Source organism: Protomyctophum parallelum (genome assembly GCF_964188405.1).
Source record: "Protomyctophum parallelum genome assembly, chromosome: 19".
Taxonomy (NCBI): Eukaryota; Metazoa; Chordata; class Actinopteri; order Myctophiformes; family Myctophidae; genus Protomyctophum; species Protomyctophum parallelum.
The window spans coordinates 12,307,971-12,335,118 of NC_139717.1; the positions used below are offsets into that span (position 1 = coordinate 12,307,971).

The following is a 27,148-nucleotide window of genomic DNA, read 5'->3' on the forward strand; positions in this document are numbered from 1 at the left end:
TTAGTGTTAAAATATAGATCTACAAGCCAGGCTTAAGGGTCCATTTGGTTATAGGCTATTTGTACACTCTTGAGTTAGGTGGTTTTGATGCATTGCTAGATCTGTTCTTTTTTGGTGAGGACAGTAATGCTACAGGTTGAGGCTTTAACAGCATCGGCCTATAGCTTAGTCTTACTGCGATTGTCTGACTTTTGATTGATTGATTGAAATATTTATTAACAGTTTGTAGAATTTACAGTACATTTTAAGCACAAACTCAATACAAAGACTGTTAACTGTGAGTGACGACCCAATTAAGCATTACACTTGTTTACAACAGGGTCCACATTGTTCAATTCATCAAAACATTTAGAGACATACAAATAGACATTTCTATGTAGCTAAAGAACAGAACAGGAATTCATCATATAGGAAGCAAAAAAAGGAAAAGATACATTATACAGTGAGGGGAAATGGGGGGGGTGGGGATTCAGATTTTACAGAGGCCAGTTTCAAATTGCAGCCATCCGTAGGTGCCCTTTGAGAGCGGTTTTGAAGGAGTCAAGGGATTCACATGTCTTATTGACTGTTGGTAGGGCGTTCCACATTTTGGTGGCATAGGAGCGAAAATAATTTAGTCACTTGTTTGTGCCGAATCTGGGTTGTACATGGTTTGTTGCACTGTCTCCCTCTGGTGTTGTGGACTTCGTTTACATTAAGGAAGTATTTAGACATGGGTATCTTGGTGGTGTATCGAATCTTGTGGACCAGACCCATTGCAAGATGCTGTACTCTGTCGTCGACCCTAAGCCATCCCAGCCTGTCAAAGTGGGCAGGGGTGAGGTGGGTTCGGGGGGTGAGGCCATGTAGACCAAAAGTTATTCTTTATTTTACACTGCCAATGATGTTGTAGCCTAGGCCTATGTGTTGTATACCTTGCATACATGAAATAACAAAGCACAACATCTTCAAATCCAAATGGCCTACTTGAGTGAAAAAATGTTAAAATGACATGCTTTGGGTAATTTTGTGATCGATTAGTGAAAGCAGTCTGACAGCAACATTGTGGGTCTATGTTTAGGTTAATCGCACAGACCTGTATTAAACAGAATATCCAAAATACTGAACTATATTAAATAATTACCAAGGTAGCGTTTTTTTTAATATTTATTTTTTATGTGTGTGTGTGTGTGTGTGTGTGTGTGTGTGTGTGTGTGTGTGCGTGCGTGCGCGCGCCATTTGTGTTTATGGGGGGAAATGTGAATAAACATGTTTTTTTTATTGTTTTTTTTTAAGTTAGCGTAAAATAACAGATGTACAAGCTCACGACAGCTGTGAGCCTTAGAGTATATATACTCTAGTATATATACTCTATGCTGTGAGCTTGTAGATCGATCTGCTATTTTCTTTACGCGACTTCCGTTTCCTTTTTTCCTTTGTAGTTCTGTAAAGTTAACTAACGTTCTTCGCACATAGTACGTCCGGTGTAGCCGTGGACTACACGCCTGTCTACTAAAAGCTCTTCGGTGAAATTAAAATTGTGTAATTTATCATAGTTGTCATCATAAAAAAGTTATTGTGATATATAACAGGTTTAATAGTTACACACACTCACACAGACACTACCAATATTTTGAAAAATCGGAAGGAAGCATTCTTTTAGTTTTGTTGTGGTAAACGGAAACGTCAATGAGTTACACAGTACACACACAAGTAGCCGCTTCCATACACACTGCAGTGCAGATTAGATGTTAACTACTATTCAATAAGCTGTTTGTGGCGTAAAACCAAACAAACGCATACACACAGTGATGTCGCTTTCAACAGCACGATCCTTCCTGTCAGAGGCTGGTTATGGAGAACAAGAACTGGACGCAAACTCTGCTCTTATGGAGCTGGACAAAGGTGTGTGTGTGTGTGTGTGTGTGTGTGTGTGTGTGTGTGTGTGTGTGTGTGTGTGTGTTGAGCATCTGAGACAAGCTTAAAACCCCGAGTATGTACAAATTGTTCTGTGATTTGCCTTGTCCCATTTAGAACTTTATACATACCTTTGCCGGGTTTGCCCTTTGTTATTATTATTCATCAATGTTAATAATTAGGTTTATGGCACAACATGTACAACTGTTTGGTTTGTGTGACTACTGGTAAATTAATTGTGACTGAATTAATGAATGACTGTCCACTGCAGGGTTGAGATCAGGGAAGCTGGGAGAGCAGTGTGAGGCGGTGGTGCTCTTCCCCAAACTCTTCCACAAGTATCCTTTCCCCATCCTCATCAACTCAGCCTTCCTCAAGCTGGCAGACATCTTCAGACTCGGGTATGGAAATGGAAACTGATGATGTTTGCCTTAAAGTTTGACCTCTTAATACAATTGATAATACACATAATTGTCGCTGTCTGGGAGAAACCAAACCTGCAATCTCCATATTCTACGTTTTTGTGTAGCGTCACAAAAGCATTTGAAAGTAGCAGATCTGCAAGCTTGACGCGTTTTGAGCTTGTCGATCTTCTGCTTTTGCTGGTTTTTAATTGAAATCCTGAAAAGACAGAAACGATATGTAAAATAAATATTTGTCAAAGCATTATCAAAAGGATAAAATGCCACACAAAAAAAAAATGGTGCAACAAAAAAGAGAGAAAAGAACTGTCCTCCTTGCGCATGTCAGTCCAATCACCATACTGTAGGTGCAAGAAAATGTCCTTGTGGGAAAGGTGTGGGTGTGCCACTGTGCCTTCCACACTCGGGGTAGGGTCACAGGGTGTACTGTAGTTCAATCAGTAGGAACCCATTTTTATTTTTATTGCTGTAGATAAAGTTGCGACCTCCTGATCATTTTTGTTTTGTTTTTATAGGAACAACTTCCTGCGCCTGTGTGTGTTGAAGGTGACCCAGCAGAGCGAGAAGCACTTGGAGAAGATCCTAAACGTGGATGAGTTTGTCAAAAGGGTGTTTTCTGTCATCCACAGCAACGACCCCGTGGCCAGAGCCATCACTCTGAGGTAGGTCGATATCACGTGAACATCATAGCCTATAACACAAGACATGTAACGGTCTTACTGAAAACAAGCAACCCATGAAATTACATGCCATCAAGGTTATTCAGGTCGGTTGCATTGTCATGCATTGGTCACAATTAGATTAAGGTGTTTGAAGGTGCTGCTGTATGTACGGTTCCATCCAACTTCTAAATGTTATCCATGTGTGTGTACGCTACTGTACTGTGCACTGCGCAGTGTATGTGTATAAGTATCCTTTTACAGAATCTCTGTATCTTTCTTGTCCTTTGGTGTTGGTTGGATTTAGGATGCTTGGCAGTCTGGCCTCCATCATCCCAGAGAGGAAGAACGCCCACCACAGCATTCGCCAAAGTCTGGATTCTCACGACAACGTAGAAGTGGAGGCGGCCATATTCGCTGCTGCCAGCTTCTCTGCACAGTCAAAGTAAAGTGTACAGCTGAATGTGTATGTGTATATAACATCTGGGGCAACCCGCAACTCGCTGTTGGCCTATATATCGGCTCTTTTCGGCATGCAACACCGTAGTGTGACGGAGTATAAATCCATTTATTGCATTTAATTAAATTCTGTATCATTGCGGTTGGCAACAGATCTTTTAAGAGGCTTTTGTTATGTTGTTTTTTTTTCTTTCAATGATTTTAGGGACTTTGCAGCTGGCATTTGCAACAAGATCAGTGAGATGATTCAAGGTAAATACAAAATGGAAACATTCGTAACATTGTTTACTTTGATATAATAATCTCGGAGCGGCCGGGAACGAGGTGCCTTTTCATGCTCTAGTCTAGACTAAAGACCCCCGTGAGATGGATTGCTTTGAGTTGTCAAAAATGACAATTTAGGTATTTAGCAAGGCAAAACACAAGGTAATACACCAAAAATGCATAGATATAGTAATCTAGGATCATGGGTAAATCAAGGACCTAACATCAGTCTAATGGTATAATCCCCCAGGTTCAGGTGATCATTAATTCATCACAATTAGCCCCAGGTTATGATAGTTTTGGATTTTTCATTTTAGTTTAGTTTTAGGTTTTATTTATTTATTATTATTTATTTCCCTTTGTTAGTTATCGTTAACTATAATTAGTAATTACCTCCTCCTCCACCCCCAGGGTTGGACACCCCCGTGGACCTGAAGCTGAAGCTAATCCCAGTGATGCAGCACATGTACCACGATGCCAGCCTGGCGTCCAGCAGCAGGGAGCTGCTCCAGCGGCTGGTCAACTCGTACCCGTCCACCCGCATGGTCATTGTCACCCTGCACACCTTCACCCAGCTGGCGGCCTCCTCTCTCATCGACATCCCTAAGCAGGTACTGGGACATGGTGGTCGGGTCCCTAGGATGAGCCAGGCAGACGCGGCTCCTGATTGGCTGAAACGGGGGTAGGGAGGACCACAGGGGGACTATGGTTGATTTTTAAACAAGCATTGTGAGCTTGTAGAGTTGCTATTTTGAAGAGATTTGTATACATTTGAAAACTTATGAAACGGGACATTCTGCATGATGCGTACTTTCTACTTTTGTACTTTTACTCAAGCATATTTTGAGTTCCGGACTTTTACTTGTAAGAGAGTATTTCTACATGGCAATATTGATACTTTTATTTCGTTTTTTTGTTTAACTTGTAGTATATTTGATTTGTCCCCTTTCAGTTGCAGCTTCTCCTTCAGTACCTGAAAGACGACCCCCGGAGAGCTGTAAAGAGACTGGCAGTCCAGGACCTGAAGCTCTTGGCCAAGAAGGCTCCTCACCTCTGGCTCAGAGGAAACACTCAGGTGGCCTTTACAGAAGAAGGGGGGGGGGGGGGGCTGGCACCCCGAGCTCCTATTTAAAATAAACCTGAAAATAATACATTTTCATGTCAGGATAACAATTTAATCCAATCAGGAGAGAGAAGTTGGCCAACATTTTGGCTGGTGGATGGTGTTGGTGTGATGGTGAAATGTCAGACTCAGCTGTGTGCCAAACATTTCAGATATGTGAGCTTGTAGATCGGCTATTTTTGGAGAGTGATTCCTGCACACAACCAAATATAAAATTACTCGTCTTTTAGTTCTACTGGATCTCTTCTCCAGTAGTCCCTCCTTAACATTTTAGTCTAGCTTTTATTTGTTGACAAAATTGTGAATATACAGTATTTAGTCTTAGTTTTAGTCGTCATAGCTTAGATTTTATTTAGTTTTCGTCAGTGAATTTAGTCGAAATCAACACTGCCTTGTGCCAACCCTAGTAATGAATGAGATGTTTTGAACCTTTGTGTTGCAGACGCTGTGTGAGTGTGCTCTGACCAGCCCATACATTAGCTTGAAGCTGGGAATGTTGGCTGTCCTCTCCCAGCTCTCTGGTGCCATCGCCATCAAGCAGTACTTCAGCCCTGTTACAGGTACTGTGATGCAAACCGGGGGTCCCCAAGCTTAATGTTCAACATAGTTTTCTCACTCAACAGTAAACAAACATACAGTGTGTATAAAGGGCATCTGCACATTTCTAAAGTGACAATTTAAGGACTTTTAAAACCTTTTTAACACCTCTGAAATGTATGCACGGTATCTGCCCCATTATAAAGTTACAATTTAATGACTCAGCAAGGGATTGAACCCCCGAAAATAAAATATAACTATGACTTGATAATGTCTTATATCAAAACTATGTATGACAGTATGTCTTTAAAGGAGAATTCCATGCTAGAATGCTTTCTTATCTTTCTTGCCTTTCTTTGTAGTTGTTACGTCCCCACCAAAGAGGTCCAGGTGTTTTTTTTGTGCAAAAACTCCTTATTGGCTATTTTCCCTACCATAAGCCGTAAATGAATTGCATGGAATTGAATGGGGCTATGGGGTGTTGGGGCTAGTTCGCTTATTTCCATCGAAAGAAGTAGTAAAGTGTGCCGCTTGGGATATTATTATGAAGAGAGGATATATACAAAGAAATTATAATTTTGAGCGATGGAAATAAGCGAATTAGCACAACACCCCATAGCCCCATTAAATTCCCATTCCATTCAATGCAATTCATTTAGGGCTTATGGTAGGGGAAATAGCCAATAAGGAGCTTTTGCACAAAATAACACCTGGACCTCTTTGTTGGGGACGTAACAACTACAAAGAAAGGTAAGAAAGCCTTTTAGTATGGAATTCTCCTTTAACTATAATAATATAACCTAACCTTGGTAGGTAGAGTGCGGTTGCAAAAATGAAACATACTTGTTTTTATATCGTCTCTGTCGGGGTGGAAAATACATACTTTTCAGGATTCAAATTCAGAAATGGCAGAATCACAAGCAGAACACGGGCACATTCTTTTTCTTTTCTTCTTCGTCTTCTTCAGCATCTTCTTCTCTTATTCGTCTTCTGCTGCTTCTTCTTCTCCTCCTCTTCCTCAGGCAGCACTTCGGTTCCTCCTCGGCAGACCGACCTGGTGAAGCTGGCACAGGAATGCTGTTACCATAGCAACCTGGCGGTGGCAGCGCACGGCGTCCTCCTTCTCACCAACATTACCATTTCCTGTCAAGACAAAGGTTGGCTACATACATACAGCACACACTGTGTAACCACTTTAAACCTGGCAGCCTTATATTGGGCATGTCATTACAAAAAATTGAAGTTCAAGAATTTGGAAAGGGCTTCAAAATGTTTAAAAGAGAAATTGCTGATCTACAAGTTCACATGTCACATCGCGCACACACCGTAAAAAAGAAAACTCGGGGCAACAAACTCAGTAAACGTTTTTACGTTTTTACCATTTTAAAGAGTCCTGGAAAAATAGGAGCTCTACAAGCTCAGGTGACGCGTTGAGAGCTATTTGAGCAGCTATCCTCGCTATCCGTCGCATGAGATATAAAAACAATATTGCAAAAATAGCAGATCTGTCATCGATCGCATGGCGTTTGGCGCTGGTAGATCGATTACATTTGATTACATTTGATTACCATGAAGACCGAACACGGTGACCGAAACATTGCTTCTTCTTAAATAAATCTACTCCTGTACAGTGTAGTTGGGCAGTGTGGGGATGTATTGTTTTATTATACAGTAGATGTGCATACACACCTGCTCTTAAAGCTTTTATTCTACAGTGTGTGAAAGTTAATTTTTGTCTCCAGACATCGTGCAGTTGGAACAGGAGAGCCTGCTGGCAGTGCAGTGTCTGATGGTGCTCTGCAGTCAGGACCACAGTGCCAGTGCACACGCCACGCTCAAGGTGAGGACTGTTTACATGTCGTTGCTGGCAGGCAGAAACCTCTTATCTCACTATTTTAACGTTTTGTGTTTTTATTTTGAAACCCTGTTCGCTGGAAATAAAGCCCATTTCTTGGTTCTCGTTCAGCCTGCTGTTCCCATTAATGGCCCAGCAGAAGTCACTATTTCACCTTCTACCGTTTGCAATACATGTAATCTCAATGTGTATCAATGAGGTTTTGGGCGAACTTCATACTTGGTTTTATTACCTTAGTAAACCTTTTCATAAACACGCTGTGTTTTCAATCGCTAGTTTAAAGTATTTTAAATCATCATCATGAGCGTTGAATAGGCTTAATTTACGGTCTAAAAACCAATCATTTTGTCCATTTCTTTCTGCAGTCTATCAAATTTACGTCCTTCTTGATCATACAACAGCATCACACAAAAGCAGTAAATCTGCAAGGTCGAAAAGTGGTGCGAAGCGACATGTTTTGAGCTTGTCAATCTGCTACTTTTGCCTTTTTTTAATTTGAATCCTGAAAAGTAATAATTTTGGACTTGGTTTCCACCCAACATAGGCGATATACTTGATAATACGTCCCACACTGAAAATAGCAGATCTACAAGCTCACAACACGTCACACTTTAACAGAGCTTTAATTAGAATCATTGGGAAAACCTGTACAAGATGTACTGCTGTTTACCTGTACATCCACTCGATTACATCAAAACAAAGCACTAGCATGACAGAGAGGTCATTTATGACCCATTTATTGAGATTTTGAAGTTGATTATCTTTGCTCATGAAGCTTTCAGAAGCACATGCTACTTCTGTCACATTTCATCATGCTAACGGCATAAATAAACGATACCAGCTTCACTTCTCAACCTTTCCTGTCAGACGACGCTCACCTCCCTGGTCCTGCTGCTGAAGAGTCGCCCGCACCTCAGCCAGGCGGCCGTGGACTTCCTGCTGTGCCAGCTGCACTCGGCCTGCGACTCGGCCCGTGTCCTCATGTGCCACGCCCTGTCGGCCATCGCCAGCCACCTGCCCGTGCTGGGAGATGGCATGCTGGGAGATCTGGTGGAACTCTACCGGGTGGCCAGCCACTCGTCCACCGACAAACAGCAGGAACTCCTGGTGAGAGAGGCTCAATAATACGCCAGTGGGTCTTGTTACATGAAAATGTGTTTTGTGTTTACTAAAGAGCTGGAGAGAGACAGGGAAACCCATGTTACGGAACAAGGCGTGCTTTGTGGGGTTACTTGGAGTTAGCCGGTTTAGTTTGGGGATCCAGTGGTGTTAGATACTTTTGGCTTTTCATTGCTTCAATATTATTTAAAAAATGTAGTTAACTTGTTGAGTTTTAAATACAAGTTTGGCTGCAAGTTCATGTGTACCGGTATTTCTTTTATTATTGTTTTCAATGACCGTTTATTTTAGGAGGAGGAGAAGACACTGGAGCAGCATGGACATTTCAAGCCTTTTATTTAGGTGCTAGTAAAAAAAAGAGACCTTACGATCTTCATCAGAGTCATGAATGGCAGCATTTGGGCAGTGTTTAAATATACGGTAGGTATGGGCTGGGGCTGGGCTTTCAATGAGCCAATGAACAACAGCCATGTTACATGGTAGTAACCCCACTCTGCCAGCACATATTAAGCTTTGTACTAGCACCTAATAAAAAAGGCTGGAAATGTCTGTGCTGCTCCAGTGTCCTCTCCTCCTCCTGCATCTGTGGTCCTTGTTCCTGTGACGCACCGGACCAGCCGCTTCAGGCTTGAGGCGCTTTGGTAGATGTAGGTAGTTTGAGTTTTAAGAGGCTTGGTTTTAGCCAGGTTTAGGGTTTTTTTCTTGGTTGTTTGACTCTGTAGGGTAAGACAGTACAAATCCAAATTGACTACGATCAGCAGGTCTTCATTGTTCTCTCCTGTCGGCTGCAGGTCTCCTTGGCCACGGTGATCTTCGTGGCGAGCCAGTCGTCTCTGTCGGCCGAAGTGAAGCTGATCATCAAACAGCAGCTGGAGAGCGTGGCCAACGGCTGGACAGTGTACCGCATCGCACGCCAAGCCTCTCGCATGGTGATTATATAACACCCCAAAACACACCCAACTGAAATAAGCAACCAGGTCTGGTAAAATGAGCCCAAAAGAAGCGACTATAGTTTCCTAAATGAGAAGAAGACCGCAAGGTGAGCACATCTGTATACTGTACATTGACTATTTGAAAATAGCCGATCTACCAGCAACACACAAATGTGTGTGGGAGGAATCAATTGGCATAAGGACTAAATTGGGGAGAAAAAAAAGGGTAAAAAGAACATTTTTATTTATTTATTTATTTGACAGGGACAAAGCTCATTAATCAACATGTCAGTTTTCACATCAATGTAAATGGGCCAGAGTTAGCCAAAGCTAAATTTCATCTGTAGTCCCTGGGCAGGCTCTTAAAAAATGAATGAATGATAAAAAGAAGGACAAAGTGTAGTGTGCCTGCACACAACACCATGCGTTGATGCCATATCTGTGCAAGCACCCAACACTACGTCCATACAAAAACACAATACAATACAGATGCATCACAAAAGCATTTTGTTTCGGCCACTATTTTTCCATACTCGCTCCATAGGGCAACAGGCACATTGCATATACTGTCAGGCAGAAACCTCTTATCTTCGTATTTGAACAGTTTTTGTAATGAATGCCCTACTTCGTCATTCTATGTCACACAAAAGTTGGAAGCTATTTTTGCTATTAAAAATAAAATTGGAATCTGAAAAGTAAGAGTTTTTATTTCATAATTCATTTCAAATGCATTTTGTTATACATATGTTAAAGTTAAATACAAATACATTGGACATAAAAAAGACAATAAAAATGTCAACCAAACCTCCATGTATTGAAGCTGGAGAAATGATATAGGCAGCATTGGCTGTGCATTTTGACTAATAACGTCATGGATGTTGCAGGGTTGCCACGAGTTCTCCAGCGAGCTGTACCAGAGCCTGCGCACCCGAGTGGCTTCGGAGCACTTCTACTTCTGGCTCAACAGCCTCAAGGAGTTCTCCCAGGCTGAGCACTGCCTGAGCCGCGTGGAGGACGGAGACTACAGCGACGCCATGACCGCCATCGCCGAGGCCCTGCGCTCCTACCAGAAGGGCATCGCCTCGCTCACAGTCAGTAAAGACTAAAGACCGAAACGGTGGTCGCCTTAATAATAATCAAAATCTACAATTTATATTATTCTAAAACTTAAGACTGTAGCTAAAGATTTCACAACAATTGCAGTGGATTAAAAAGTACAATATTTGCCTCTGAGAAGTAGTACAAATAATCCTGGATTTTATTCGCCCATGGTGTGTAGGTTGGTCTTGAGGGCTTTGAGAGGTTGCGAGTCGAGGGTTGTAGGGAGACTATTGAGGTAGGGAGTTAGCAGGGATATCTTGTATTCGGTCTGGGAAGAGACAGGAAGCCAGTGGAGTGAACGGAGGATGTGTGATGTGTTCGTGTTTGCGCCCTCTCATCAGGACCCTAGTAGTGCTGTTCTGGACATACTGGATATTTTGAAGGCTCTTGCTAGGGATCCCGATGAGAAGTGCGTTACTTGCAGTAGTCCAACCTCAAGGAGACGAAGGCCAGTAGTGGAGTAATATAAAGCATTGAAAAATGGACATACTCAAGTCAAGTAAAATGATCTCAAAATTGTACATTTGCTTAGCCCATTTTGGGCGGGAACCCCTTTTGGTGTTAGCATTATGTTATGCTTTAAGCTATTGAAAAATAGCAGATCTACAAGCTCATAGCGCGCCACTCGGTGGCGCGCTATGAGCTTGTAGATCTGCTATTTTTGAAAAATCGAAGAACGGCTGACATAGAAACATAGCTTTTTCAGAAAACTGTCAGGATGTAGAAGACATTTTTAGAATCTGATCTCAGGTCAGAATGGCTTAGTTACAATCTGCCTACTGCCCACTTCTCTGCTCCCGTGCAGGCTGCCAGCACCCCTCTGAGCCCGCTGGCGTTCCAGTGTGACTTTGTGAAGCTGCGCATCGACACGCTGCAGGCCCTGTCGCAGCTGCTGTGCACGTGCAACAGCCTGAAGACCAGCCCGCCTCCCGCCATCGCCACCACCGTGGCGCTCACCTCCGGAAACGAGCTGCAGCGATGCGGACGCATCTCCATGCAGGTGAGAATCCGCTAGTCCATGGATAACATGATCAGTGCCTAAGAAATGGTCTTCTAAATCAGCATTCTCAACACGTGTTGTGAGCGAGCTTGCAGATTGGCAATCTTCAGCACACTTTTGTATAAATCAGGCATTACGGTGGCACCAAGACCCGCCAAAATTCAATTTAGTCAACTAACTACACTGAAGGTAAAACATTTCAGATATTAAAATATGACTAACATTTAAAACATGAGACAGACAGACAGCTCCCTGACTGGATCAATCAGCGCAACATGTTCACCCCAACGTCCCCTCAGGCTATGGGATCGAAACACCAGTTTCTACACAGTTTACTGAGAGGACCAGGTGTGTTGATTTCCAATGATTGTGTACTCATTCAAGGCAAATTATTAACTAAGGAAAAATTAAGCAGGATCGTAGGGTTATAGTCAGAATACTTTATATAGAGCTAATTAGCAATTGACAGAATCAAAAGTAGACAGTACACTTCACTGGTAACGCCTCTCCCTGTCTCTTTCCCTATCAAATCAAATAAACAGGCACACAAACTTAAACCAACAATCAATAGTTATTTCCCAAGCCCCCCAAAGTCAGCAGAGAATAAAGTCCGTGTCCGTCGTCCCCCTCAAATGAGGCACGTGCACGCAAGTGTACAACTGTCCCAAACTTCCAACGCAACGAAAAGTTCCTCTGCTCAAAAACGGTCCAACGGAAACATGAAAACGCTCGGGGTACCCCTATATTTATGATCCTTAAAGAACACTTTTGGAACGGTCTCACCGGTAGTAGCAGTATCCCTGTTAGCCTCCAAACACCGGCAGGTAATCCTCAATTCCAACGCCGATCCCCGACGGCAGCGGCATACGTGATGCCCAATCCACTGGGCCCGACTGTTCCTTATAATGTGGCTGCAGATACGCTCGTTTAAACATTAAATAGCTGTCTCAATGTAAACGCTATCTGGTGCCTGGAGCTCCTCTCCTCCTCTGTGCAGGCCTGCACTCTGTTTGTTGTGAGATCTCTCCTCCCCGTGTGTCACTTCCTCTACTAGTAACCTTGGGTGGTGACAATCAACCAGTCACTGACAGCTGTCAATCACCCCTGTACCAGACCCGTTACCTTTCACATATGAATAGAAGATAACAATATTTAAATACTCAGCATCACACGTTACATTTCTTTTACATAAACAATAACCTGCATAGGTAAAATAAAGCTGTGTGTGTGTGTGTGTGTGTGTGTGTGTGTGTGTGTGTGTGTGTGTGTGTGAGTGAGATTCATAAAATATGCAACAACATATTTCAGCAAACGTTTTATTAGAATTTATGTTCATAAATTGTCATTTCCTATGCACATGAGGAGCTGAATATGATTAGTGATGTTATGTGAAGATGTCAACCTCATCCATGGTCAGAGCAGCATTCACTGAAGCAGTTCTTCCTTATTTAGGTCTTTGTTAGCACTGAAATAAACAAATACAAGCCTTTAGTTGCGTCCATGGCAATGATAAAACCAGAAGAGCATGCCATAACACAAGTTGAGTCATTGAAAGGTACAGATCAAGGTTTCAGATCATTTGAAATGCTTACATTTGTAGACCACTCCTGCCCCTATTATCACAGTTGCTGAGGCTGCCATTGCGATCAAACAACCAGTAGAGAGTTGGAAACCTGACAGTTCAATCTCAACGTCTGTCGTAGTAAACCTTGCTCTCACACTCTCCCTGTAAAATGGAAAGAGAAGATCAACCCCTTTAAGAATAATATTGCATGTATTAAAAGTATGTTCCACTCCTTTTAAAAGTATATGTTTGTCTTTGAGCCATTATTGTAATTCATATTTGTTTAATCCATAACTAATAAAGCTTTGATCAAGAACTGCAACTATCAACTATATTTATCAATTATTTGATAACTTTTTTTGATTAATCAAATTATGTTTTACTTTTTATAATAACAAATTGATTAACCACTTAAAGATATTTTATACTTGTGTCGTGCGTCGCATTTTGGCACGCTGTGAGCTAGTAGATCAGCTAGTACACAGTTTCCCAAACAGTGGGTCGGGAGTCGGGACCCATTTTTATTTTATTTTGTGACTCAAATAAAAATCTAATCTAATACAAAATAATTAAAAAACGAATCTAAGAAATGTCATAAATAAAATAAATAATCATAATCATATATTTTCACTAGTTTGGGTCCCGGGCAAACATCTCTTTTTTTGGGTCTCGACCTGAAAGGTTTTGGAACCACTGAGCTGGTAGATCAGCTTTTTATTATTATTTGATTACATCAAATGGAATGTGAATGGCATTTTAGGGTAATAGAATTAGAAGGCATATAAAAGTACAATTATTCTCCCATCTCATGATTCTCATCTCTCAAGTATATGCTACTCAGTTTTAATTTAATTTAGTTAATATCTATCTCCATCTAAATAATAATAATAATAATAATCACTTACATAGTCAGTGGCATCTTGAGCTCAGCAACTCTGTCCTCTGTAGTAGCGTGTGTCATCTATTCTGTACACAATGGTTCCAAAGTTGGTTAAAAAATGATGTGCTTATCAGTTATCACAGCAACAATAAAACAGTGAGAACAATAAAACTGTTAAAGGAGGCGTGATTTGCCACACTCCTGGCTATCCATTAAATTTGGGTCTCATGGACGTGACAATGTCAACGTGTCTCGGAAAACCATCGGAAGACCATGCATATCTTGTGCCTGGGAGTTAGGTCTTGACGCAGCTTCTACTGTGGCTGAGAAGACCAGCACGTGTGAGGCAGGCTCGGCCGCAGATGACACACATGATTATTGATATTGACTGACAGATTGATTACAGCCTACATGATATTGTTGTCACTGTTGTACTGTACGTAATGCCCTCTCCTCTGCATGTTGTTTTTGCTCCTCCAGATGAAAGTGTGTATGGATGAGTTCAGGAGTCTGGCCACTCGCTACGCTGATCTGCACCGCTCATCGTTCGACGCAGATTGTGCCACCCTCCGCAACGTAGAGCTGTATCCTCTGGCTTACCTACTGTAGAACAGTGCTGTAAAGCGTTCTTGGGTTCATGAAAGGATCTAAATAATTTCAAGCTATTGTCTAGACCTGACAACATTATCTATCTAGATAAGGCATGAACTTGCTTAATGATCATTGATTATAATATCGCAACAGCTGTTAGAATGAAGATAACCTAAGCCGTCATCTTATGATACTGTGTAGGTCTGTAGGATCATGGAGGGAGATAACTACAGGAATACCAACAACCTCTCCCTTTTACCCATTAATTCTGTCCGTTTACTCGGAGAAATCCAAACAAACCACTTCAATATGGACATTGTGTATAATTTTGTCAACAATCTCTTCTTATTTGGAGGATAATATGAGTTCACGTTAACACTTGTGTCGTGTCCATGAGGCCCAGCCCCCCACTCTCTCCACTGGCAGTTCAATATAGGCTACATGCGTCTTAACGGGGCTGATATTTATGATGCGGTATGTTAACTCCTTTTGCTGGGGACCCCCTGGAACTCCCTCAAGGACCCCTTGGGGGACACCATTTTGAGAACCACTTCCTACTTAACCACCTGTCCAGACAACAGCAGAGCTGCCTGCTTGTCTCTCATGTCATAGAAGCGCTGGTCCTGGACCCCCAGTCAGCCAGGTGAGATTGAGTGACCGTAGCACATTCTCTCTTTCATTTCATGGACCCCCAGTTTGATATGCATCTGGCCTCCGGACCCCCAATTTGTACTGTACCCCTGAGAGTTACAGTCCCAGGGGGGTCCAAATGGTGCTGTGGCACTCCTATACTTGCCCTACAAAGCCAAAGTACAGTAACTACGCAAATAATTTAACGGATAAACGGAACGGGTTTAAAAGCGTTTCAATTGGTCAGCCAAATGGGTTATCGCCATTATAAGAGATTTAATTGTGTATCCCCCAAAATTCCGATGGCTAATTTGACCTTCGGGACAGACAAATAAGTTGGTGTGTCCAAAAACGTTGTTGCTGCACTTTGGCTTTGTAGGGCAGTGTAGGTTCTGGGTTCAAGCCAAGGTGTTTATTGTCACATACTGTATACATAGAGCATTATTTGCAGTATTATAGTTATTGCATGTTTTGTAATGATAATCAAATTATTTTGAATCATGGTCAATCTCGCCAGAATCGCCCCCGATTCCACAGGGAGAAGGTTAATCTCCCTGAACTGGATCCTGCCAACATTACATCTATACAGTAGGACCTAAACCTAGTATGACAAAAACATATGTTCCTATGTCAGTGGTGCTCAAACCTTTTCATGTCAAGGACCCCCAAAACCAGTGGCCCTACTCCGCTTAAGAGAATGGCCTCTTTATTGCCAAGGACAGCATATTGGCGCCAACCCTCGACAATTCCTAGCTCAGGTTCTCCGGAGATGCTGATGATCTGTGTGTGAGACATCAGAAATACAGAGTCATGTACAAATAGATGACGTGGTTGAAAACGGATGGTCTCCTCTGTCCCTGTGATGTAGTTTTCAGGAGTTGGGCGGCACTCTGGGCTCAGTGCAGACGGAGAGCGAGTACGAGAGACGCATGATGTCTGTGTTCAACCACGTTCTGGAGGAGGTGGAGGGCCTGAGCAAGAAGCATCCTCCTGTCTCCTACCTGGTAAGAACCACTATGGGGCGGCAGTGGCTCAGGTGTAGAGAGGCCGCTTGGGAACCAGAAGGTTCCTAGTTTGATCCCTGGCTCCCCCAGAGTTAAGGTGGTTGCACACTGGACGCGTTTTTCGGAAAACCGACGGAAAAACGCAGCAAAAAATCAGAGTCCAGTGTCCAAGGACCTTTAGTGTCAAAGTGACCTTAGGCTAAGCAAGACTTGCTCCGGATGAGCATGTTGGTGCCTTGCATGGTTTCATCCGCCATCATTATGCACAACAAAGCACCTTGGATAAAGGCGCTTTGTGTCATTTATCGTTTACCACTCACACTGTCCATTATCTTCTTACACTACTGTATATTCCATTGACTACTTTTTTAAATGTATCCAATAATCAAGAAGGGCAGGGTTTTTGTGGATCATTTTTTTAAATAAATAAAATCAAGAAATTGACATGAAAACAAATCCAAATTCTAATAGATTATATATCTTTTAATAATCAACCAAATTACTTTATCAGGAAAAAATGTTTTTGAACATTTCATGCTTATAATGAATGATCATGCCTAAATACTGGAATGCCAGGATGAAAGTGGTTGACTGGACGGTCCATACAGTCTACGGCTCTACGCTACTCGATTAATCGATTATTTTATTGTAATAGATTCTGTTTTGTAATTGATTAAAATCGCTACATTTGTTCAACCAGTGCACACCTAATTGTCAGTGTGATGTGTTTGCTTATCATTCAGCATACAGGTTGCCTGTGTGATGCTGTCATAGCCTTGCTCAAGGTGCCGCTGTCATTCCAGAGGTATTTCTTCCAGAAGCTCCAGTCAACCAGCATTAAGGTAATTCAAAGTCCATCTTCTCAAAACGTTTTCATGTCTAGGAACGATCCTACAAAATTACAGCAAATTATTAAGACCTGAGGCCAATTCTACAAATGCCTTGTAAATCTGTGGCTCTCAAACCTTTTGCATCCAAAGTCCAAACAGAAAAGTCCTATCCGATTGCATTAAATGACGGCAGTGGCAGTGATGTCATACTTGGGTGACTCAGTATTGTTTTTGCTCCGTGCTTGAGAGGTTTTCCAAACAGGATTGTTTAGGAAAGGGTTTGGTCTCACAAATGTATGGTATACTAGAAGGGTTTCATAAAGACAAAAATGGACACAGGACCTTCAAGTGGAAATCTCAGAAATTGATTGGGGTTTAATATGTTCCAAGGCACAAACACAAACTATCAATACTAGATTAAGACTAATTCAGTATAATTGGATAATGAGAACTTGCATAACCCCGGAGAAAGTAAATAAATTTGATCCAAACATTCCTGATTTATGTTATAAATGTGGGGAACATAAAGGTACACTGTTCCACTGCTTATGGGAATGTGAGGAGATTAAAACATTCTGGAGGTCTGTGGTCCATTATGTCTTTGTCCTAAATTATGTATACTCAGTATTTATCCATTAAATTGTACACTAAATAGTAATGAATGAATAATGACCGACCTTTGCCTGTTACAGGCCAGACGCTCAATTGCGCTATGTTGGAAGAATGTCAATGCCAGTTTGGCACATGAGAAACTAACTAGTAATTAGGAAGAAACCTGCAGTATTCTATAAGATATGGGAGAAGTTCTTGGACTTCATTAAGCGAGGTGATATTGAAGAGACTTTGGATGTATAGTGGTTAATTGGAGTAGTCAGCTGTGGGGTGGGGGTAGGGAACTGTGACGGACATTGTGCATTTGTTTGTTTAACTGTATGTAATGTGTTTTATTTTCGTTTTATTTTTCGTTTTGTTATTAGTATTTATTTATTTTTGTTCTGTATTTATTGTTGTGCTGCCATGGGGATGTGGGGGGGAAAATATATGTCAATAGTTTTGAAATTACCTCTTTGTACTGTAAAGAAAATATATAAACATATGTTTTAAAAAAAAAGGATTGTTTTTGCTTTTAGCTGGCCCTGTCCCCGTCCCCGCGGACCCCCAGCGAGCCCATCCCCGTGCAGAGCAGTCAGCAGTTGACCCTGAAGGTGGAGGGGGTGGTGCAGCATGGATCCACCCCGGGACTCTTCAGGAAGATCCAGTCAGTGTGTCTGAACGCCACGTCCACTCTGCAGAGCAAGACCCAGCCCGACTTCAAGGTACACTACACACCGGGACCCATCTGTGGCTCACGGACACATTTTTATGAGTCCATTCTATTTTTTTGTTTTTAATTATAAAAAAAACAAATAAAAAATCCCCAAAAAGATTTTCAAGAATTAAAAACAAAAATTCAGGGCTAATATTTTTCAGCAATCTTGTGAGGAAATCCAAGAAAAATCTAAGAATTCCCATAAATTAGAAAACAAATCAGTTTAAGAAGTAATGAAAATAGCCGTTCTGCAAGCTCACAACAACCTCCCCCCCACCACCCCTGCATTCCAGATTCCACTGGACACCAAGACCAACGAGATGGAGCAGCGGGTGGAACCCCACAACGACTACTTCAGCACCCAATTCTTGCTCAACTTCTCCGTGCTGGGCACGCACGCCGTCACCGTGGAGGCGTCCGTGGTGGACGAGAGCGGCGTGGAGTGGAAGACCGGGCCCAGGACCACCGTGTCGGTCAAGTCCCTGGAGGACCCCTACTCCCAGCAGCTGCGGCACCAGCAGCAGCAGCAACAGCAGCAGCAGCAGCAGCAGCAACAGCAACAGCAGCAACAGGCCCAGCCTGCTCCCCAGCAGCGCAGCCCCTACGCACGCTTCTAAAAGCGGTGGCTTCTCATAACGTTTTCATGTCGAGGAACGATCCCACAAAATTACAGCCATTATTAAGACCTGAGGCCAATTCTACAAATGCCTTGTAAATCTGTGGCTCTCAAACTTTTTCGTCCGTGGCGTGGACCCCCTCATCGGAAAATGTTTTCAGGTAAGGACCCTCAGAAGAGAAGATTTGTGTTAAAAAAACACTTTCTCAAGATTAAAAAAAAAGTTAAAAAATGGCAGTACAAGCTATGACCTAGTAGATCTGTTTTTGAATAGCCAACGCTAATATCTAAAATTTAAATTACACATACCATAACCGTATGCTTTCCCGGTTTTAATGTAAATTTAAAGTACATTTGGCCGTGGACACCCAATCTGAAGTGTCAGGGACTCCCCCTTATATTCCACGTTTGTCTGAAATTTGTCAAGATTTTCTTTTCTTTTTATATCCGATGTATATAGAGTTAAAGTGGTTTAACTGATTTTGATGCTATGTTAACTAATGTTGCCACTTAGAACCCCCCTCAACGTTTTTGACGGGGACGTCATTGTGGCTCAGCAGGTAAAGCGTCCACTTGAGAAAGCGAAGGTTCCCAGTTCGATCCCAGGCTCCCCTGCCATGCATTACTATGGTGAAAAACACATTTAAGCGCTTCTCTTCCCAGCACTGAGCATTGCGTTTCAGTGCATTTATTGTTGGAGCGCCCTGGGCGCTTGAAGTAGACAATAGCTCAACTTCTGGATTGGAGCTCCGCTCATCAATGTCACGCTTGATTCTCCTGGCTCTGTGTGACAACTTGGTAATTTATGAGCTGACTTTGAATGGGTATCCCACAACCATAAGTACCATCGTTTCGCCATGGATATAACCACGGCACCTCCAAAACACATCATAGTATGCTATGGATTACTGTATTGTTTATATTCTTTGTTTTTTGTGTTCTAGGAGTAAAAACCATAGACTTTGTCTCTCATTGTTTACTATGAGATGTATAAAATAAAATGTGTAATCTTTAAAGGAGATAATTGTTGTCTTTTTGAATACCTGGAGCATTATAAAGAGTAAATTACAGAAGCCAAATTTCAACCTATCTTCATCTAATTCGTCCTCACCAATACTCATAAGATGGCACCATTTCTGTCCACTCACTCATTAGGTTCAGAAACCTGCTTATTACAGTGACATAATCGATGAGGATTCCAAACTAATTGGAGCGACAGCATTTCTCTTCCTCGAAAATTAGCAAGCTTTACTTTAATTGCAATTCAATTATTTTAATGTATGAAATCCATTAAAATGACCACTGGTGATGTCATATTAGATTAAGGTTTCTGACCTGTCACAAATGAGTGACGAGGTGAGCAGACAAATGCTGCTGCCTGTCTTATATTGTGCATTAGTGACTGAGGACCAATTATATGAAGGTAAGGTTTAAAATGTGTGAAATGCTCTTTAAATGTTAGACTGATCTCTGACTGGATAAGTGAACCAACTAGGCTAGTTGTATTGCTCTCTGCTCACTTGCTCCTCAAACCTCCAAGTTGACAAGCTGATGTGCAACATCTGTGGTTTCTGGTTTGATGGTAAACTCCGCCATCTTGTGGCAAAGTAAAGAAACTGCAGTGCCATACGATTTCATCTAGTAGAAGTAGGTTATACAAAAACTTTCACCTCTGACTTTTAAATAAACATATTTATCATTGCATTCACTTCTAAATAAAACCAAGTGATTTCTATCTGCTTATTTATCTTAACCCTACTGGGGTAGGCTAGTCTATTTCTCATTATCCACTATTGATTGACTGTCCATGTATTTACATAATTACTGTGGATATATTATTTATTTAGGCCTACTAGCCTCACTTTCACTTCGACTAAGGCCTACTAATACCACTGTTAATATACTGTCAGTGTATCAGGACTACTTTTAAATAAGCCTACCTGTTAAAACCAGTTGTTTAATGTACTGATATTGGGCTACTTTTATATTTACACCTAAGAGCTCATACAGAATGCTAATCCCAGGAAGTTCAATTGCCAAGCAATTCATCAAAATTCAATATCAAACTTATTAGGAAATAGGCAATCTATCATCACATGATGAGCTTGTAGATCAGCTATTTTCAAATAGACAAAGTATAAAATAGACTTGATTAATTTATGGTCTGTTAAAACTGGTAGCCAAAGTAAGCAGTCAAGTGGAGTAAAATGTATCCTTTTCACCTTGCTAAGTTGCTCTGAATAAGGGCGACTGTTGAATGCCTAAAATAATTACATGAGACCTTTGCTAGTTCACTACTGACATTGTCTGAGTTCTGAGTTCCTGGAAACAAAAGTAATTAAAATCATCTCTGCTTGTCAGCCACAATTCAACACATTTAAGACTAGCTTTTACCTCTGAGCCAAGTGCCTTTAAAATAATCATTAACACAGCAGAAAACCATTTTAGTAATAAACTGATTGAAAAGTTTAGTATTGTCATTTAACAGGCATAAGTCTAAGGTTTGGATAGACAGTACTTCAGACATTAAACACCATTAAAAACAAGGCGTACCATTTAGACTAGAGCAAAGATTCAACTGCTGAAACCCTTGGTCAACAGAAGCTAACAGGCTGATGATACAATAACAAACACTGTTAATAACACAAAATATAGTTTTAATGAATATGAATGAATGAATAAAAGATTATTTACATGAATATTTACAAATGAGACCACATTGTGGGTGAAAGTGTGGATGGGGAAAACGACAACAATCAGCATGGGAGCAGAGGAGCAGCCAGCATGTCCAAGACGGGGGAATGCAACTCCGGAAGGAGGGCGACGCTCATCAGCATGGTCCCTGAATATTTGCTCTTGACGACCTAGTGGAGAGGGAAAATTACCATTAGTATCCATTTAAACATTCCCATCTTACTCCGACTTCCAAATGCCTTCGTTTGCCAACTCACCTGGAACTCCGCTCTCCCCTCGTTGGCGAAAACAACATTCTTGGCAATGTGTTGCATGATTGGCACCAGGTGAGTCTCATCATATGTTGTGTAGTGACGCTCTGCTGGAGTCTGTAACACACAAAGCAAAAACAACTAGAACCAAAAGATAAAATGTCAAGCTAGCTATGTAATAAATAATAACAAATAGCTGTACTAAGCAGTGGTGGAAAAAGTATTGAAATGTTTTACTTGAGTAAAATATCAATACTGCAATATAGAAAAATACTCCATTACAAGTAAAAGGTGGTTAATGTATGTTTTGTAATAATAATCTAAATCTACAAAGTAACTAAAGTTTTCAAATAAATCTAGTGGAGTAAAAGTAAATATTTGGATCCGAGATGTAGTGGAAGTGGAGTAAAAGTAGAAGTAAAAGTATTGGAAATACTCAAGTAAAGGACAAATACATGAAAATTGTACTTTCCACCACTGAATATACGCCAACATAATTATACAGTATGCATGTCCCCCCATTGATTCTAGTCAACTCACCCATGGCAGGCCATCCAGCATCTGGGAGAGGCACAGTGAAGCAGCAGCGATTTCAGAGGGCCTGTAGTGAACCATGTCATAGTCCAGCAGGGTCAACTCCATCAGGTAGTTGGACAGCGCGAGTGTCTTCATAGTCAACTAGAATACACAAACAAAGAACACTATTGAAAACCTGCTTGCAAATAAAATTCAAAATACTTGCTAATCAGATTATGAACCACATTCTAAGGCAGTTTGACACTGACATTAAAAGTCTGGACACTCTTGACACTGAAGGCTGATTCATACTTTTTTTTCGCACGACCATGGCATCTACAAGCTTACTACATGTCACATTGAGGTTTGTTTTAAGATCTGAGCCTGAGGCAAGTTGTCTTCTATATCTGTCTGAATACAAAACAGTGTCAGTGGTAAATATCCGATTAGAGGAATAAAGCCTCAGTGCAGTCTGATCGCTACACTGTGTATGTTAGCAAGTATGTGAACAGTGTGATAACTACACATTCTATATCGTGAACAGAGACTCACGTTTGCGGCCTTGGAAGCTCTCCTGAGGAAGTGCGACGGCACCGGGCGCCCCAGCTCAAAGTCGAGGGACGTCAGCATCACTTGCTCCATATCTCTAATCTGAGCGGGCGTGAAGGTGTTGTCTGTAATGTTGGCAAAGTCCTGGATCCTTGGTGTGTCTGTGCCCCACGCCTTCTCCTCGTACTTTGCGGCCAGCAGCATGGCAGTGACACCAACAAGCTGGAGCAGCTTTCGTGAAACTGGCTGAACCTGTAATACATCACAACAACGTATTAAAAACGGAACAAATCAAAACACTAGAGCAGATCAAATGGCAAACACATTCAGAAGTTGCACTTACTTGCAGAAACCGGTCCAAGATGGAAACTGTCAGATACAGCGTCTCCTGCATCAGGTGGAATCTGGAACGGATCAGGATCAGCCAGCCGATGAGGAGAGATCGCATGTGCGCCGTTATGTCGCAGCCCTTCAAGTACCCGGGTCGCACAGCCTGCCGTACCTGTACAAACAAAACAATTCATTACACTCCTGCAAGACCACAGGTCACATACTGTAGTGAAGAAACATGCCTCTGGCATCACTTTACCTCTAGATCCATTAGATGTGCATATATGTCTTTGACATATTCAGAACACAGCTGGGGCATGTCTGAGTCCCCTGCATCAATGTCCATCACAGGTTCTGCGGGTTGTTCAGGAACTGTGGACAGAGCAACTTGCGGAGGTGCCTGAACGCTGGCCAGCTGTGGTGAGTTGACAACGGCTACTCTGTGATTCTGGTCCAAAGTTGTTTCAGTTGAAGGATTGGTCACTCCAGTCCTCTGAGAAGGAAGAAAATAAATAAATAATGATTAAAAGACATTCTTCTTCTGGGTTAAACTGTAGCTAATTTGTACGGTATATAGCTTAATCTAAAGTACTGTAATTAAGTAAAATTTTGAGAATTCTTTACTTTAGTTGAGTGTTCACCATTTTCAGTACTTTTACTTCTACTCCATTACATCCCAGTGGTAATATTGTACTTTTACTTTTCAGCACTTAAGTATATTTGAATGTGAATACTTTTGTACTTTTACTCAAGTACATTTTTAATATCTGAGATTTATCATTTGCAACAGCATTTATGAATATTCAATACTATTGAGTACTTCTAGAGCCACTGGCCAAAAACTCACTCTGCTTTCCAGGATGGCTGCTCTCCGCACCTTCCTCTCGTTCATCAGGAGCTCTGCGGTGTTGTTGGAGGCGGTGCGCCTCTTTCTTCTCCTAGGTGTGCCTTGGATTGGCTCCCACTGTGCCACCTTGCTTGTCACGAGTGTCAATGACTCAGTGACACAGTGTCCTGCCATCATCATACTTCTCTCCCTGACCTTGTCCCCAACACCCGGGAGGACTCTGTCGAGGTCCACGTTTCTGCTGTGGTCCACCCTGGGTATGTCAATGGCCATACCGGTATGTAGCATTACGCCATCATCCATGTCCTGTTGAGTGTGTACAAACGGACGCTTAGGTTAGAGGTGTGCAATTATGAGTACAAATGGAAACAAATGGAGTGTCCATTTGTTTAAATTAACACTGAAAATGTTAGTGTTCAAAAATGATATCAAACTAGTGGTTATTTGGCCCAGGCCGTAGCGTAACGGTCTGGGCACCGGACTGGTAATCCAGTCGCAGTGTGCCGCGGGTTCGACTCCCGGACCCGACACGGCCTTTACTGCATGTCATCCCCCCATCTCTCTCCCGTTTCCTGTCAGCCTACTGTCTGTCCCTTCAAAAATCAATAAAAAGGCGTAAGCCGCAAAAAAATATCTTAAAAAAAAAAAAGAAACTAGTGGTTATTCAAATTGTTATGATTTTTTTTTAGAATCAGTGATTTAAATATTACCTTGGTGGTGTTAGCTGCATTGTTGTTAAAGTTGGGAAGCATTCCAAGAGCAGATCTCTTTGGAGCGCAGACCTTGGCTTTCCCCATCATATGTGCAGAGTTACCATTCTCCACGTTCCTCACCTGTTCAGATACAAATAAAAAACGTTACAAACCGTTAAGACATTTGAACAAAAAGGCTTCAAACTGGGAGTCCTTGAATTTAGAAAGGTTTAGAATCAGTGGTTTAAATATTACCTTGGTGTATTTAGCCACCTTGCTGGAAAATGTGGAAAGCTTGGCTTTCCAAAGAAACATGGCAGCTCTCTTCGGAGGATCACAGCCGCTGGCCTTCCCCGAGTGTGGACATCTCTCCACCATCTGTTCATTTATAAACATTCAGAAACAGAAACAAAAAATGGGTTACAACCAAATGACAGATATTCCATTAGGGCAGGTTGAGAATCTGTGTCAGGAAATTGACAATTTAAGGAGTTTTAATACCCTAAAAAGAAAAAAATAAGAAAACATTACTGCATCAAAAGTAATCAACAAACTATACTATAAAAACTGGTCAAACTTTGTCTAAAGTGTCAAATTATATAAGAAATAAATAAGAAAGGGGCAAACATTTTTATATCTGATATATATCTGATCTACAAGCTCACAACGAAAGCTGCTGTGAGCTTGTAGATCGGCTATTTTCACAATATTTCTGAATAACCGAGCCAACTAAATGTAATGCCTCAACTCCTACAATTCCAAGTAGTTGTCAGGGTGGAGGGGCCCCAATTTAAATTTATTATTTTGATTTTGGGGCCAATATCTGACATTTATCCGTTAAAATATGATTATTTGAGGGATCTTTTAGTCTGAAAAGGTTGAGAACACAAGTTTGGTTTAAACATTACCTTGGTGTCTTCTTTCCAGCTTTGCTTGGCCTTCCAGTTGGAGCAGCCAGCTCGCTTTCTCTCCATCAGTTCAACTGTTAGGCCCTACAAACATTCAAAAGCAGAAAACAAAAAACAAAACTGTCCGTTAGTTTACAAAAAAACAAAAAACATGTTCAAAATGCACTTTACGTTTAGAAGGTTCAAAATACACTTAACCAACGCAACGTTTAAAATATTCTAAAATCTAAATGGAGCCAACGTTTAGTAAACGTCAACCAGCCAACGTGAACATAAAACCAACCAAAAATGACTGGAATACAATAACGTCAAAATCAACCAAGTCGGACCAACTAGAAGTAGAACTGACAATTAAGCTTCAATAAGCTGACAAATGAATTAAGCGTCGAGTTGTACAATCGTGTTCGACGACAAGCGACAAATTAAACAAAATCAAGTTAACCGTTAAGGAAAGTTCACAATGCACTGCACTTATTTGACGTTTAGAAGGTTCCAAATACACTTAACGTTCAACAGATTCAAAATGCATTCGACAACAACCAGCATTTATAAACCGTTGAACAATCAGCCATGTCATGAACACAAACCAAAACTGGATACAAATAATAACAGTCAAATAAGCACAAAAAGACTCAATCAATGATCAATGTGGCTTGCCGACTAACAAAAACAGAAATTCAACCTAACAAAACGTCGCGTTGTAACCTCGGAAGATCATGCAAACGGCCGCAGTGATCATTGATCAACGTACGTCCGACAACACACTTTTTAAACGCTAAAGGTAGAATATAACAAGCTTAAACTCCAGTTATTTTACTCACCTGATGAAAACGTTGAATGAATATGAAATGCAACTGATAATCGCTTGAATGTGTGTCGAGTTGAATGTACTAGTAACTATCAGATGATTCAGATCGCTTGAGATGCAGAGATGTGTGTGTTCTCTTCAACAGCTGAGACAGAATGCTGCAAAATTTGTGCAAATGCAAAAGCCTGCCTGCAACTGCAATGTATGCATGCTGCTTCCACCGTCAACATTCAACAAAACGCTCCTCCGCCTCTGATTGGCCGACAAAGACCGTCAAAAACGCACGTGTGGCCGCTCATTGGCCATTCCGTCGTGAACATTTTAAATTCCCGGGAAAAGGAGCAGATCTACAAGCCCTTTTGTGAGTTTGAAGATCTGCTGCTTTGATCTCTCCGTTCTGCGAGCTTACACGTACATCTTCTATTTTTGAACATTTTTGAAAAATCTTGTTTGAAAATAATTTAATAAAGATTCAAATAATATATGTATATATATATATATATATATATATATATATATATATATATATATATATATATATATATATATATATATTATTTTTTTAAATACTCAAAACTAGGCTACAAAATAAATGATTTGGAAAATGGTTGTAACTTAATTGTTGTAAGCAATGTAAATTGTAAAGTATACATTTATTAGAACATGATTGAACATTTGACAATTAAGGTCTAATATTTCTAAAGTAACTGATAGCTGAGCTAACTATGCCGACTTGACTTGTTGTCCCTTACGTGTAATAAA

The 27,148-nt window shown here is 41.2% G+C and overlaps 1 protein-coding gene across 1 annotated transcript; it reads left to right on the top strand.

Annotated features, from left to right (window-relative positions):
* Window positions 1-1,693: 1,693 nt before the first annotated feature.
* Window positions 1,694-19,410, top strand: ints7 (integrator complex subunit 7). The gene is made up of 20 exons (XM_083789747.1): window positions 1,694-1,884; window positions 2,168-2,297; window positions 2,834-2,980; window positions 3,285-3,422; window positions 3,642-3,688; window positions 4,112-4,311; window positions 4,653-4,775; window positions 5,266-5,383; window positions 6,383-6,517; window positions 7,103-7,200; window positions 8,083-8,322; window positions 9,126-9,263; window positions 10,151-10,357; window positions 11,173-11,367; window positions 14,292-14,395; window positions 14,977-15,045; window positions 15,901-16,036; window positions 16,780-16,878; window positions 17,997-18,182; window positions 18,469-19,410. The coding sequence occupies exons 1-20, from the start codon at window positions 1,791-1,793 to the stop codon at window positions 18,790-18,792; spliced, it is 2,928 nt and encodes a 975-aa protein (XP_083645873.1). The 5' UTR covers window positions 1,694-1,790; the 3' UTR covers window positions 18,793-19,410.
* The last annotated feature ends 7,738 nt before the right edge of the window (window positions 19,411-27,148 follow it).

Bases quoted from the DNA above. Each gene is read 5' to 3' on its own strand.
- ints7 (XM_083789747.1), top strand. From the start codon at position 1,791: ATGTCGCTTTCAACAGCACGATCCTTCCTGTCAGAGGCTGGTTATGGA. The intron at 1,885-2,167 runs GTGTGTGTGTGT...TGTCCACTGCAG, and splicing joins TCTTATGGAGCTGGACAAAG to GGTTGAGATCAGGGAAGCTG. The intron at 10,358-11,172 runs GTCAGTAAAGAC...GCTCCCGTGCAG, and splicing joins AGGGCATCGCCTCGCTCACA to GCTGCCAGCACCCCTCTGAG.